At 46.7% G+C, this 15247-nt stretch overlaps 1 protein-coding gene across 1 annotated transcript; it reads left to right on the forward strand.

Annotated features, from left to right (window-relative positions):
• Nucleotides 1-821: 821 nt before the first annotated feature.
• Nucleotides 822-12422, forward strand: OPTC (opticin). The gene is made up of 6 exons (XM_066626057.1): nt 822-1049; nt 5226-5382; nt 8859-9017; nt 10204-10406; nt 10942-11037; nt 12252-12422. Exons 1-6 carry the CDS (start codon nt 822-824, stop codon nt 12420-12422), a joined length of 1014 nt encoding a protein of 337 aa, XP_066482154.1.
• The last annotated feature ends 2825 nt before the right edge of the window (nt 12423-15247 follow it).

The following is a 15247-nucleotide window of genomic DNA, read 5'->3' on the forward strand; positions in this document are numbered from 1 at the left end:
CAGGCGGGTCCATATAGCTCAGTATTGTCTATACCAGTGCTTTTCAATGAGAAGTAACCCGTAGCACTGTTGGAACTTCCCAGTATTACTGGGCCTCACTGCCATGGTGACTGTGTGGCACAGCCCTGCTTTGCCTAACCCCACTGGAAGTGGAAGTGGGGTTGGGGTGCTGGTGCACCATTAGGCCAGGTGTGGCTGAGCAGCTGCCTGGCCCTTCGGGACAGGCACAATTGAGGGGAAGATGGTGCAGAGCAAAGGCCCAACTGTGGGGCAAGCTGCCCACACCAGTACACAGCTGGTTTCTCTGGTGGCAGTGGTGGTATTTGCACAAATGGTACCTCTCAAAAGCACTTGGAAAACCCTGATTGGCACCAGTCTTCAGGAAAATCCTGGAGATTGAGCCTGGGATGTTCTATATGCAAAGGATGTGCTCCCCCAAATAGTCATGCAGTTAGTTGATAAGAGTGAGCTTATAGTATATTTTTTTAGTGGCAGGAGAAAACGCTCAGCAGGCAAGTCCTTTTTTATTTAAACAAATGTTCTAGCAGTAAGTAAACCGAGTTCTAGAGGTATGTTCTAGAGAGCTTTGCAAGCTGCTACTCATTATCAGCCTGTTGGGGCCTCATGAAATCTACTAAATGAGCCAAGGATGCATAATTGTGTTCATTTTACAGACGTGGAATAGATGTCCAGATAGACTGTTTATGCCAAAGGGGCTTGTGAGGAATCTGTGCCAGGAGAGGAAATGGCACTGTTCTCATGCTGGCTTTTTGATGATGTTATAGACACACTGTTCTTACCCCTCCACATACAGACCCAGGATGCAGCGTGCAGCTTTAGTGACTGTAATGACTGTTCTGTCTTTGGTGCTGGCTCTGGCTGCTGTGCCTGAGGAAGATGAGAAGAAGAAGGAGAAGCCCAAGACTAACACTGCAGCTTATGGCAACCTGGATCTAGACAACTACGACCTCAACCTGGACAACTACGGAGAGGTCATTGACCTCAGTAATTATGAGGAGATCTATGATTATGGGGATCTGGCGCCAAAGGTACCTTGTTTGCTGTGCCTCCAAAACACCTACTCAAGTATGCACACAATACCTATGCAAGTCAGGAACTGGTGTAGCATAATGGCCAAAAAAAATGAGCAGAAGTTTGTCAGTTCAAATCTCATCTCTGCTGTTAACTTCCAAGGAGCCTTAGACAAGCCATGCCTTCTCACCAAAGGCTACTGAAAAAACTCCACAGTCAGGGAATTAGAGGACAGGTCCTCTCGTGGATTGAGAACTGGTTGGAGGCCAGGAAGCAGAGAGTGGGTGTCAATGGGCAATTTTCACAATGGAGAGAGGTGAAAAGCGGTGTGCCCCAAGGATCTGTCCTGGGACCAGTGCTTTTCAACCTCTTCATAAATGACCTGGAGACAGGGTTGAGCAGTGAAGTGGCTAAGTTTGCAGACGACACCAAACTTTTCCGAGTGGTAAAGACCAGAAGTGATTGTGAGGAGCTCCAGAAGGATCTCTCCAGACTGGCAGAATGGGCAGCAAAATGGCAGATGCGCTTCAATGTCAGTAAGTGTAAAGTCATGCACATTGGGGCAAAAAATCAAAACTTTAGATATAGGCTGATGGGTTCTGAGCTGTCTGTGACAGATCAGGAGAGAGATCTTGGGGTGGTGGTGGACAGGTCGATGAAAGTGTCGACCCAATGTGCGGTGGCAGTGAAGAAGGCCAATTCTATGCTTGGGATCATTAGGAAGGGTATTGAGAACAAAACGGTTAGTATTATAATGCCGTTGTACAAATCGAAGGTAAGGCCACACCTGGAGTATTGTGTCCAGTTCTGGTCGCCGCATCTCAAAAAAGACATAGTGGAAATGGAAAAGGTGCAAAAGAGAGCGACTAAGCTGATTACGGGGCTGGGGCACCTTCCTTATGAGGAAAGGCTACGGCGTTTGGGCCTCTTCAGCCTAGAAAAGAGACGCTTGAGGGGGGACATGATTGAGACATACAAAATTATGCAGGGGATGGACAGAGTGGATAGGGAGATGCTCTTTACACTCTCACATAATACCAGAACCAGGGGACATCCACTAAAATTGAGTGTTGGGCGGGTTAGGACAGACAAAAGAAAATATTTCTTTACTCAGCGCGTGGTTGGTCTGTGGAACTCCTTGCCACAGGATGTGGTGCTGGCGTCTAGCCTAGACGCCTTTAAAAGGGGATTGGACGAGTTTCTGGAGGAAAAATCCATTATGGGGTACAAGCCATGATGTGTATGCGCAACCTCCTGATTTTAGGAATGGGTTAAGTCAGAATGCCAGATGTAGGGGAGAGCACCAGGATGAGGTCTCTTGTTATCTGGTGTGCTCCCTGGGGCATTTGGTGGGCCGCTGTGAGATACAGGAAGCTGGACTAGATGGGCCTATGGCCTGATCCAGTGGGGCTGTTCTTATGTTCTTATGTTCTTATGTTCTCAGTTCCACTTGCAATGCAGGGATAATACCTTGCAGTTATAATGACAACAGCACAGAAAACACTATACCAACACTATGTATCATTTCAAGCCACTCTTCCTTTCAGTGGGGATTAGATGCATTCCTGGAGGTCAGGTCTATTAATGACTACTGGAAAAGATGACTACATGAACCTCCAAGACTGTTCAAACCAGCCCATAATCAATTGCTATACTTGGTGCTGGGAAGGAATTCTTCCCATCTCTTACTGGATCAGTTTTCCTTTGACTGCTGCCTGTGTTAGAAATCTTGCTTGCTTTGGTGCGCCTTCTTTACTACTCCACTCAGCTGGGGTCAGATTACGATCTGAAACATGTATCCTGAAAAATTCTGACTTGGAAAGAAGAGAGTTGGGCTTGATGGCCCTCTAGCTATGTAACATGCTTTGACAATGTTATTTTTGTTCTCAAGCAGTATATATATTCTAAATAATAAATAATAGTCTCTTACCCTTTTTCGTGTAAACATGACCAAGACTAGATCTTGTAGTTCTCCATCCTCTGAAAAACTGACCAGGTTAGAAGTCTGTGCTTCCACACTGGCAAGGTTGGTTCACCTAATACTGTTTGAGTATATGTCAGCAGTTCTGATGCTATCATCAGTCACTACAATCTTGCACTCACAAGGAGATTATAGGACAGTGATGGCGAACCTTTTAGAGACTGAGTGCCCAAACTGCAACCCAAAACCCACTTATTTATTGCAAAATGCCAACACAGCAATTTAACCTGAATACTGAGGTTTTCGTTTAGAAAAAACAACTCGTACATTAACATCTCTTACCTACTATTACTTGTAACCCGTAATGAACTTTTCCTCTAGAAATTTGTCCAATCCCTTCTTAAAGGCATCTAGGCAAGTTGTCATCACTGTTTCCTGTGGCAAAGAGTTCCACAGAGTAATTACATGCTGGGTAAAGAAATATTGTCAGGGAGGGGGTGGCTGCAAGACCTTGCCACTGCTCATTTTCTCAAACAAGAAATTTTTTTTAAAAAAGCTCCACCCACAGAAGTGGGCTCTAAGGCTGCAATCCCAGCCACTCTTTCCTAGGAGTAAGCCTCATTGACTCTAATGGGGCTTACTTCTGAGTAGACATGCACAGAAGCAGGCTCCAAGGCTGCAATCCCAGCCACTCTTTCCTGGGAGCAAGCCTCATCCATTGTAATGGGGCTTACTTCTGAGTAGACACGCACAGGAGCAGGCGCTAAGGCTGCAATGCCAGGCACTCTTTCCTGGGAGCAAGCCCCATTGACCATAATGGGACTGACTCCAGAGTAGACATGCATAGGATTGGGGTCTGGCAGTCCAACCCTATCCACACTTTCCTGGGAGTAAGCCCCATTGACTTTAATGAGACTTACTTCTTAGCGAGGCAGGACCAGCACCACATGCAGGGCTGGCGCCCCAAAGCCCGCAGCAGCAGCTTTGCTGTGCCCGCCCACACATCACACCCTCATGCTGCATGTGAGCCATCTGCCTTACCCCAGACAGGGGAGGGAGGAAGCGCTCACATTGGGCTGCTGGGCAAAGGGGGGGTGATGTGAGAAATGTCCCCTCACAGAGCCTCTCAGCCTTCCTCCTCCCTGTGGCCTGGCTGGATGGGGTGCCTTGGGAACACGCCTGGATAGCCCTCTTCCCCCTGCTGTCCGTTCCTTTCCCCCCTTGGCCTCGCCCCTCCCTCCTTTGCCCAGGCTGCTGCCGAGCAGGACAAGGCTGGCTTTGCGGCTGTGCGGGCTCCTCAGCCTTCCATGGCAGGCGCGCAGCCTAGAGGTTCACGCCTGTTCGGGGTGGAGGAGAGTCCCTCAGTGGGTTGCTGGCCTTGCCCCGTTTCCCCACGGCCAGGCAAGGCCCCCGATGCCTCCCAGGGCTCCTGGCTAGGGTTGGAGGCTCCTCCTCACTCTCCTGTGGTAAGGCGGGGCGGGAGACAGCTGGGGCGATGGCGCGCATGCCCACAGAGAGGGTTCTGCGTGCCCTCTCTGGCACGCATGCCATAGGTTCACCACAACTGTTATAGGATGTGAAAATCAACGCATCACATATAGTCATCAGCTGTTTCCACACCTGTAGGGGCACTTTTTTCCAGCTGTTAGACTCATGAGAATGTGAGATTATTCACCAGGAGAATAATTCACATGGGAGAGTTAAGACAGACAAAAGAAAATATTTCTTTACTCAGTGTGTAGTTAGTCTGTGGAACTCCTTGCCACAGGATGTGGTGATGGCATCTTGCCAAGATGCCTTTAAGAGGGGATTGGACAAATTTCTGAAGGAAAAGTCCATCACAGGTTACAAGCCATGATGGGTATGTGCAACCTCCTGATTTTAGAGGTGCACTACCTCAGAATGCCAGATCCAGGGGAGGGCACCAGGATGCAGGTTGTATCTTGCTGTCTTGTATGCTCCCTGAAGCATTTGGTGGGCCACTGTGAGATACAGGAAGCTGGACTAGATGGGCCTATGGCCTGATCCAATGGGGCTCATCTTATGTTCTTATGAGAAATCTGAAGTGCAGAACAAAACCTGATGTGTGAGCCAGTCATCAGAAAGTAAGACTGGAGCAAAAGGAAGCAATACAAAAACCTGAGAACCTCTGCCTTAGGGAATGCCGTATAAACCTATGCCTCAATTCACCTGTCTGTAAAATGGCAATATTGATGCTTACACTGGGCAGCATGATGACTGTGGAGACCAATGGCCATTGCTTTATTTACAGATTGAGGTTGGCACCTTGGCTCCTCCTCACACTAAGAGCCTTGCAGAACCCCTGAGCACATCACCCATGCCAACTGAAACACCCCAAATGAACCCCTCGACCTCCACAGCAATCAAGTCTAAAGGTCCTGGCATCTTTGGATTTGTTACAGATCAAGGTGAGTGAAAGATCAGGTCTCAAAAGCTTGTCCTTTCTACATAAATAGTTAAGGAAAAAGATGGTATAGTGTGTGGTTGTGATGAGTCTCTGTTTAAAGCAGCTGGGGAATATTGCCTCTCTTATGTACACCCCGTTTTTCCCTGATGACAAGTGGGCAACCCACCCAGAAAGGTGTGCCTCCCAACCAACCCCTGATGCCAACCCTGGGCTTCCTATTAGCTGCTGCTAAGTTTGATTTTCTAGGCCCTGGATACTTTTGGGAGTATCTTCTCCAATTTGCAGTCTGAGGTTAACGAATGAGGCATATGCTCTTATTTACTGAGATGAGCATTTTTTGTTTGAGCTCTGAACAGGGTCACCACAGTGGTGGCCCCCTCACCCAAGAACTAAGGCAGATTCCTCATCAAGTGAAAAGATTTATGCTCAGTAAGGGTTTTTTTTTCTTTTTCAAAGAAATGATACTGCACTTGTTGCTGGCCTTGAGAGGTCTGCTTTGTTTTTATATTGAATTGTTGCTTTTTAATTTTATGTCACTTGAACTGATGGGAAAAACAGCTCATGATTTGTTTATAAGCATGCACACTTGGGGAGGAGGTTTGAGAGCTCGCCTTGATCCTTCCCAGCTCTGCTCTGCTTCTGTTCCCCCCCCCCCAATCTACCAAGGGGTGAGAAACAAACATTTTCCTGCTTGTTGAAAACTGCCTGGGCTTCTTGTTCAAGACATGAGAGGAGCCTGAGCAAGAAGCTGCTTGGTAATAAGCAAAAATGCCAGCAAAGCAACCACACTTTAATGAGCAGAGACGTAGGAACAGTCGGACAGAGTAGCAATTAGATTAGTGACAATTAAAATCCTGTAGCGAGGGATAAATATCTTTATTCATTTTATGTCATTCTGAACTAGGACAAATTAAGTAGTAGGCTGAGGGAAATTGTTGCCTTCTGCTTTAAACTCCTCCACTAATGGATCTGGAGTCTGTTCAGTTCTCTGAATAGTTTTTTTTTTTTTTTAAATAATAATAATAATAATAATGAAAAAATAATACTCACACAGTTTTAATTGGTGCCTGGAATCTTGTCACTTTGCCACCATCACTTTGTCTCCATATTGGGCGACTGGCTCCAGACATTGCAACAAATGGTTTCTAAGTGCAAAATTAACTCCATTTGCTTTGGTTTTCCTTTGGTTTCTTTCAATATGAGAGGTCAAACAAAATCCCTGAGGTAACATTAGCCTAGATGGCATAGCACCCTCTGAGTCTGAGCTGGTCGCGGTGATTCATTTGTACTGTATGCAGTTTTAGAGACTGGTCCATTTCTTTATTGAATTGACTCCTCTCTCTCTCTCTCTCTCTCTCTCTCTCATTTTTTAAAAGTGGATTTAACACTCACTTCTAAACAGGACCAGACAGGCACCCTACATTTTCATATAGCCTCTTCCCTATCAGAACTGGAATCTGAGGTTATTCTCTCAGGCCCAAATCTTAACCAATTTTCCAACTCTGACATAGCCATGCCAATGGGGCATGTGCTGCATCCTGCAGTTGGAGGGACAGTCACAGAGGCCTCCTTAAGGTAAGGGAATATTTGTTCCCTTACCTTGAAGCTGCATTGCCCTTAGGTCAGTGCTGGAAAGTTGGCCTTCCCCACATACACACACCCCTGACCCCCATGCTGGCTGAGATCTACTGGTGCGGGCTTACCTGTTGCCCTGGCTGAGCGGGTCTCGCATCAGTCTCCTTGCTCTAAAGTCAGCACAAAAGTGCTTCATGGCACTTTTGCAATGATGATGGGCCAGCACAAGGGACTTGCGCCGGCCCAGGACGCCTTCAGGATTGCGCCCTTAAACACATAATGATTTGTTGTGTGAATCAGTTCTTTTTTACAAGATCATGTTGCAGCAGAAAAGCATACTGTTCATTAGAGAAACTATATAAGGTTCTTTCAAAACTCTTCCTCTAAATCCAGGGTTCCCAACCCATGGTCCGCGGACCACTGGTAGTCCACAGCATCCTCCCAGGTGGTCTGCGACCTCTCTGGTGAAAAAAGAAAAAAAAATACCCTTCCAGGAAGAAAAAAAGCACCAGCAGCCAATCAGAGCATAGCCTTTCTCCATCTCCTGCCTCCCCCCTCCACCTGCCTTCCCTCCTTGTCTGTGAGAGCCCAGACAAGCGAAAAAGTGAAGCGCAGGCACCTGTGCATGCATTTGTGCAGCCTCCTGGCTCAGCTGCATGCAGAGGAGAGGTGCCCTGCCGCTGCTGCCTCCAGTCTGCTGCCTCCATTCCTTGACCCTGTGCCTTGAGGTGACCCCTCGCAGCCTCGTTTTTCAGGAGTCAAATCAGGACCCAGCCTGGGAAGTCTCTTGGGTGGGTGGGTGCAACCCCTGACTCTTCCTCCTCAGAGAGCAGCAGCAGCTTTGTCCATGGGGAGCCCTCCCCCACCCCACACTTGGCCAGTTCCCTATCTCCTCAGATTGCAATCTTATGCATGCTTACCTTGGAGTAAGCCCCATTGACTATAATGGGATTTACTTCTGAGTAGACATGCCTAGAATGGGGCTGTTAAATCACACTGTGGCTGTGATGAACTTCTCCAGAAATTTCTCCAATCCCCTTTTAAAGGCATCTAGTATAGACACCATCATCACATCCTGGGGCAAGGAGTTCCACAGACTAATGGCAGAGTAGACAGCTGTTGTTTTGTGGTTGAAGCCTACCTATAGGCTTGCTCACACTCTCTTAGCTCCAACCAAAGTAGTCCACAGCTAGAGCATGACAGCAATGAGAACAGGAAGTGAAGAGAGGCTTTTCCCCCCTAAAGACCTTGCAGTGCACACCAAAAGGACTTTTCTTCCTGAGACATGCAGCAGCCATTCTGAGATGACTCTCTGAGCTGGTGCTTCCTTCACACATCTCTTCTCTTTCAGGACCCACCTGCCTAAATTGTGTTGAACACTTTCCTAAGGACTCTGGACTCTGGAGTGGGGGGGAGCAGGGCCAGGGCTGTGTAACAAAAGGAACTGTGGAGGGATGTGTGTGCTTTTTGTGGGTTCATTTAACTACCTTGAATGACTTGTCTATAATCCCCTTGTGCTTACCCTCTCCCTTTTTGAGGTGTTTTTCCACACTTAAAAGAGGCAAGGGCTGTGCGTAATGTGGTCTGGTGTGGGGGAAAAGAGACTGGATTGAATTGGGTGGGTGTAAAAACCTCTGAGTGGGGGGGGGGAATTATTATGTATTCCATGTAAACCCAAGACTTTCACAGTTAGTGAAGCAAATGCAAGCACAACCATCACATTAATTATTAAATAATCTTATGTATTACAAATTTAATTGTATTTTCTATGTGTGAGGGGGGGGGTTGCATGTGGTCCCCACCATCTCAAAATTTTGCGTTAGTGGTCCCTGAGCTCCTAAAGGTTGGGAACCACTGCTCTAAATCCTTCTCATTATCTGGTACTGTTTCTTCTGCCTCCAGGTCTTCCCACCTGCTTGGTCTGTGTGTGCATCAGCACATCTGTGTACTGTGATGACACCAATCTAGAACAAGTTCCTCCCCTGCCCTTGGAGACTGCATACTTCTATGCCCGTTTTAACCACATCAGCCACATCCAAGCCAATGACTTCATCGGACTCAGTATGTTATGCTCGTCAGGGCTTCTGGCTTCCACTTCTGTTAGCTGCTTCATCCTCATCCCTGATGCATTCAAGGCATTCTTCTTTCCTTCCTTAGCTCCCCTTGCAGTAGTGAGAAATGTGCTTGCCTTGTGATGCCTTTTTCCACAGCTGGAAATGTTGGGAAACACTAGATCCTATTTCATAAGTGAAATTTTGTTTAGACTGAAAAAGCAGATTGGATCCGACAGTGTATCTGGTCAGTGTCAGATTTAGGGCCAATTGATACGACCAAATTGCACCCTATTTTTACTAGGTGTCTTAGAGAGGATTTAGCTTTTGACATGCCAGTACAAATTCTTCAGCTGTCAAAAACTGAATCCTGCAAACAGTGATGGCTGCCTACGACTGGCTCACCACAGGAGAGATTCCAACCCTTGCAGGTTTTTCCTTCCATTTTCTTGTGACTGTTAAATGCTGAATGACTGTGTGAATAGGCTTCCACAGTCTTGTAAATGAGAATTTTCCAAAAGTGAATTATGCAACGTGATTCCTGTGAGTTACAAAGATAGGCAAGTGATGAGGGAGTTACAAAGATATCCAACCACTTTCTTTAGGCACATTCATTGGAGAGGGTATCATGCACTGCTCTCAGCAAGTGAAAGCTCTCAAGGCAATGTGGTTGTCACCTTTGAATGTTTTGAGCCGATACCAAAATATGAAGCTAGCATTTGGCTAAGTTCTCACAGTATTTAAAACCAGGGGAAATTGGTGGAAAGAAACTTTTTTTCCTGCAAAGCCTGTCATTAAGCTGTGGAAATCTTGGGCTGCAGGCTGAAACCTTGGATTTTGTGAGACATCAGTACTGGAATAGCTAATGTGACAAAGTTAGGAGACTCAGTGAAGTGTCCTACAGGCATGCACCAAAGAGATCCCAGATTATCACAGCTTCAAAAAATGTGGACAGACAACTGGAGCATGTTCTGGAAACTGGGAATATATTTACTGTGTTTTCAGGTTTTGCTGTAATTCATATCTCCTGAAGAATGCGGATGTTGTATTCATTTTATAATTTTTATTTGCTGACCTGACTGCAGAAAGATCTTAGGCAGGGGAGCACTGCCGGCCTATCAAGAGAAGGGGGGGAGGGGATTCCGGTGTGATGTTTGCAAACACACATGTAATTTTAACCTGAACTCTCTTCTCAGCAAAACTGAAACGAATCGACCTGACGAGCAACTTTATTTCCACTGTGGATGAAGACTCTTTCTGGCGACTGCCTTATTTGCAAGAGCTCATCCTCCCTGAGAACCAGTTGGCGACCCTGCCTGAGCTCCCCAGCAGCGTTGTGCAGCTGGATGTTCGGTTTAACATAATCCGGAGTGCAGGCATTCGACCTGAGGCCTTCCGGGTGAGCCTTTCTCAAGTTTTTCAAGCCTTGGTTAAGGCTCTGCCCATGTGGTCTACCTTGATCGACTCCATCCATGCTGGCAAAATAGGGGTGGTCCATTTTCGTTTCTCTTGGGTTCTTTCCATACTGATGACAGGATTTCAATGGAAGGGAGAGTGCATTCAAAGGACTCATGGTATCTGGGGTACAAAGAAGTGGCAGTGGTGCTCAGTGCACCCCTTAACAAGTCTGGGGCCTGCTCAGGCTTGTTGACTGGAGTTACTAGCTAGCCATGGTACTGAATAATCATAGCCTTAATGGGGATTAGGGGGCATCATTTACAAGTAGACTAATTTGAGCCCTGGCTCCTTTTTTGTTTTGTTTTAGAAACTAATGATGGTTGTGAGTCCTCAGCAGCTTTGATGGCTCCATCCCTTGGAGCCAGATCTCATTATGCTAGGCAAATACAAGCTGAGTGCCTTTGAAATATCCTGTTTCCATTTCTAAGATTCTGGGAAGACATCAGGCGACTGATCCTTCCTTCTTGTGCTTTCAGGATCTAAAGAAGCTAAAGTTCCTTCATCTGTCTGATAACAAATTGGACCATATTCCGATGCCCCTGCCTGAGGGACTACGGTCTTTGCATCTACAAGTGAGATGGTGACACTAACCTTTCAATGCCTGATATGGGGACACAAATCGTCAATGGTCCTTTCAGAGAATCAGTCACTCTCCTTCACCTATTTGCTTTGAGGTTATTATGAAAAGCAAGGGGTACGGCCAGAACATGAGCTCATAATCTTGGCAAAAGGAAGCTGGCTTCTACTGAGGCAGAATACTGGTCCATCAAAATCACTATTCCACCAGGTCTATCTTGATACTGACTGCCAGTTACTTGCTAGGCTCTTTCCCAGTCCTACTAGAGATGTCGGGGACTTTCTGCATGCAAAGCATGTGGTTTACCAATGAGTTATGACCCAATTCCCATTGGATGTAAGTCCAGCCACTGATGTGAGTCCCCCTGATCAGGTTCTGTCCTTTCTGATGTTCCTGAAAAACTGGAGTACACCCTTGGAGTTCCTTCTGCCTGAGGCCTTGGTTCCACTCTCTGCCCAGCAGAGAAGCAAGTGGGGTATCATTTGATCCATTCCAATGACTAGAGGGACAGACTGCTCCCACACTGTAGGAGGTCAGATTGCAATTACAGCAATCACATCCTGAGGGTTTTGAGATCTAGTTAGTTGCCTGCCCATGATGACACTAATGAAGGTCCCTCCAGTGTCTCCAAGCTCAGATGGAGGCTTGCTGGCTTGTCTGTGCTGCCCATGATGCTCCGGCCTGGAGGAATGTAGGGGAAAGAGTGATTCTAATCATGCACATGTCCTCTTCATCTGTGAGCGAGGATTGCTGTACTCCCCCACCCCAGCCTGCCCCCTTCTGCCTTAGGATCAGACCAATCAGATGTTTTGAGTATATCTTCTGCAACACTGTCCCTGCTGCACCCTCACCCTGTGCATTTAAGCCTGGATATTCCACTATCACAGAGAAGCTGCAGTTTGGAGGGCTTTTTTTAAGAAGCAAAAGAGTCAGAGAGGAGTGCAGGGCCTTGTCCCCAACTTCCCCACTGTATCTCCCCCACCCCCACACTTTTACTGCAGTTGGGAAATAGGCTGAGAAAAAAGGGAAGGGTGCTACAGAGATATGCTGCAAAGGGGAGGGACCACTATATTCCCCTTTACTCTTCAGATCAGACTCTTCCCCCCCCACACACACACATACTATGAGACTTTACACACATGAATCTGCCACCATCACATCAAGTTTGGCTCTCTGAGATTTCCTTCTCCCCTTTGTTTTCCTGCCTAGAACAACAACATCCAGACCATGCATGAAGACACCTTCTGCGACAGCAGAGACCATAGCTACATCCGCCGGGCCCTGGAGGACATACGCTTGGATGGCAACCCCATCAACCTAAGCCTTTTTCCCAATGCGTATTTCTGTCTGCCTCGCCTCCCCACAGGCCGCTTCTACTGAACCGAACAACAATCTGTCTCCAGCCACCTTGGAAGCCTCTGGGGCATCTTGCAGCTAAAACCAGAGAGCTCACCAAGTAAAGCAACCCTCACGTACATTTCACTGTCAGACAGATGTTGATGGTGTTGGTCCATTCTCTGGGCTTCTCTCCTTTTCTCAGCTTAGCATCATGTATACGAACCTACCAAGGACTAGGCAGCAGATGCATAATTGATCTTTGATATGCATAAGATGAAAAGAGGAATTGACTTATCTAAAAGCGTTAATGTTAAAAAAAATCAGATTAAAACATTCACTTTGAGCAACTTTTGTGTTTTGTTTTAGTCCTAAAATGCAGTTTTAGGCAGGATACTTGCTTCAAAGCAATTGAAGGGACCTTCTCTTCCCATTCTGGGCTTCCAGACAGCCATGGCTCCATGCAGCTCTGTATAACACTCAGACACAGCCACTACAGTCCTGACTCAGAACAAGTTCTGGATTCCCGAGTGGCTCTGCTGGAGCACCTCTTCAGAGTTTAGGAGTCATAAACTCCTGCACAAAAAGCCCAGCGCCACCTATAGCTCTTGTAGTTTGGGATTTCTTTGTGCCTGTGTGTTTTTACAGCTCTGTAGGTATGCCCCCCATCCCAACCTTTTGCCCTCTTTATTCCAGCCTAGTTCCCAGTCCTGCAGTCTGTGTGTATCAAGCCCTCTCATGTAGGTTGCAGCTGGTGCTTTCTGAAGTCTTCAGGAAGGATGAGGAGCTGAGATGCAAAACTGCTACAATCCAAAGGAAGATACAGCAAGAAGTAGGCTACCTCAGAATGCCAGGTGCAAGGGAGTGGCAACAGGATGCAGGTCTCTTGTGGTCCTTTGGTGGGCCTTTGGCCTGATCCAGCACACCTCTTCTTTTATCCTTATGTTCTTAAGAATCAGACTGTAGCTCAAGTAACGTCAGAAACTCTTTAGTTATGCTACGCCATCATGCACTTTAAATTCAGGAACACAACTCCAAGAGCCCTGTTTTGCTGTCGCAGCAAAAACAACAAAGTCTTATAGCTCCTGAAATACTAACCCACTGAATTCAGCATCAGCTTTTATGAGCTGCAGTCCACTTTGTTAGATGTGGAGGCCAGTCAGCGTGACTGGCCTCCAGGCAGCGTGATCCAGGCAGGCCTGAAAAACTTTTCATTTCAGAAATGTACTGACATGTTGATCCTCAGAGGCATCCACAAGAAAGCCAGGCAATATAAAGCAAGCTACAAAGTCAGAAACTTGCTTTCCACCCTTGACTGAAAGCCCACAACCAAGCTTGTCTTTAAAATGCTAATAAGCAGCCTATGGCAATCAATGTTCTAGAGCCTGGCTGGGGGTGGGGGAAACAGACCTTCTATACATGGGAGGGACTTACCCAACTCCATTTAGAACTAGCCGATCCATGAGACCAGGGGCGGGTAAATATTTTGGCAGGAGAACCACATCATCTCTCTGACACTGTGTCAGGGGCTGGGGTGGGGGGATGAATTCATTTACATTTCAAATTTGAATAAATTTACATAAGAGACAGAAATTATATGAATAAATAAATTTTACTGAGCTTATTTACAACATATGAGAACTATGAGATATGAGAACTATGAGATTATAATATATGAGAACTATAACACAGGCATGTAGAACCACATGAGAACTATGAACTGCTTGCCAACAGACCAAGCCAGAAACACATGGGGACATAAATTGTTCAGAGTCAATGGGGGGGGGGGGGACACGAGGAGTTTAAAATAATGTCCAAGCAGAAAACACATGTAGACTATAAACGGCATTGCTCTAACTCAGCCAGCAGCTCATGTCTGGCTGTCATGACCAGCAGTCGCAGGCCAGCACAGTCTCCAACAGGCCAGAGGCTGCTTGGAAATTGGGAGCTCCCTGTGGGCCGGGTTGGGGGATCCTGAGGGCCACAAATGGCCTCTGGGCCAGGGTTTGCTCACCCCTGCATGAGACCAACTGAGGCATTTGCCTCAGGCTGGAGATTGGGGATGTGCCCATCTTTGTCTGCCTTCTTGCCTCCACTGCTCCTCCCTTTCTCTCTACTTTCCTGATTGGAAAAGGAAGAGGGGGCACAGAGGAATAGGAAATTGGAGGGCTGAGCTGGAACATTGGAGATTTGGGGGAGCAGAGGCTCCTCATTGGGTGCAGGAAGCAGCATTTGACTTGCCATCAGGCTCCATGCCAAAGAGAAACATACCAGCCCAAGTAATCACAGAATGCATTCTCTCTAGATATTGACACAAGGGGAGAGGAGAATAAACAGGGGAGGCATCTGTGATTCGTTTCATGTGCCGCAGTTTAGTTGCAGTAAGGAGCAGGGACTAAGGCATGGTGCAAAAGGCTTCCCAGAAAAGGATTTTTTTTACAAAGGGCTCTGAAGGATGTGAGCAAGGAAAGTGTATCATGTGTGGCAGTGTTATTTTCCCACCTTTCTGACAGTAGTAGGCAGGACTGTGAAGCAGCAGTATATAAATTCCACTTTTGAGTTCCTAATTCCAAGCAACCAAATCTCCTTAGAGATATTTCCATTTGATTAGCCCATTGTTTTGGCTTTAGAGGAGGATAGTAGTGAAGGTGGGGGGGGGGAATATTTATTTCTATTTTTCTTCCTCTTGGGAAAAAAAAATGTAATGGCAGCAAATGATGACCTTCCACCTCGTCTAAAATCTCCAAGGAAACCATTTTAGAGGTATGTTTTAGCATCACTATTTAAATATCATAGCTTCTTAGATTGACATTATTGTTACTGGCTCACATATGGATTTTTTCCCCATATTTTTGGCCTATGAAGGGATA

This window comes from Tiliqua scincoides, chromosome 4 (assembly GCF_035046505.1).
Source record: "Tiliqua scincoides isolate rTilSci1 chromosome 4, rTilSci1.hap2, whole genome shotgun sequence".
In the NCBI taxonomy this organism is placed as follows: Eukaryota; Metazoa; Chordata; class Lepidosauria; order Squamata; family Scincidae; genus Tiliqua; species Tiliqua scincoides.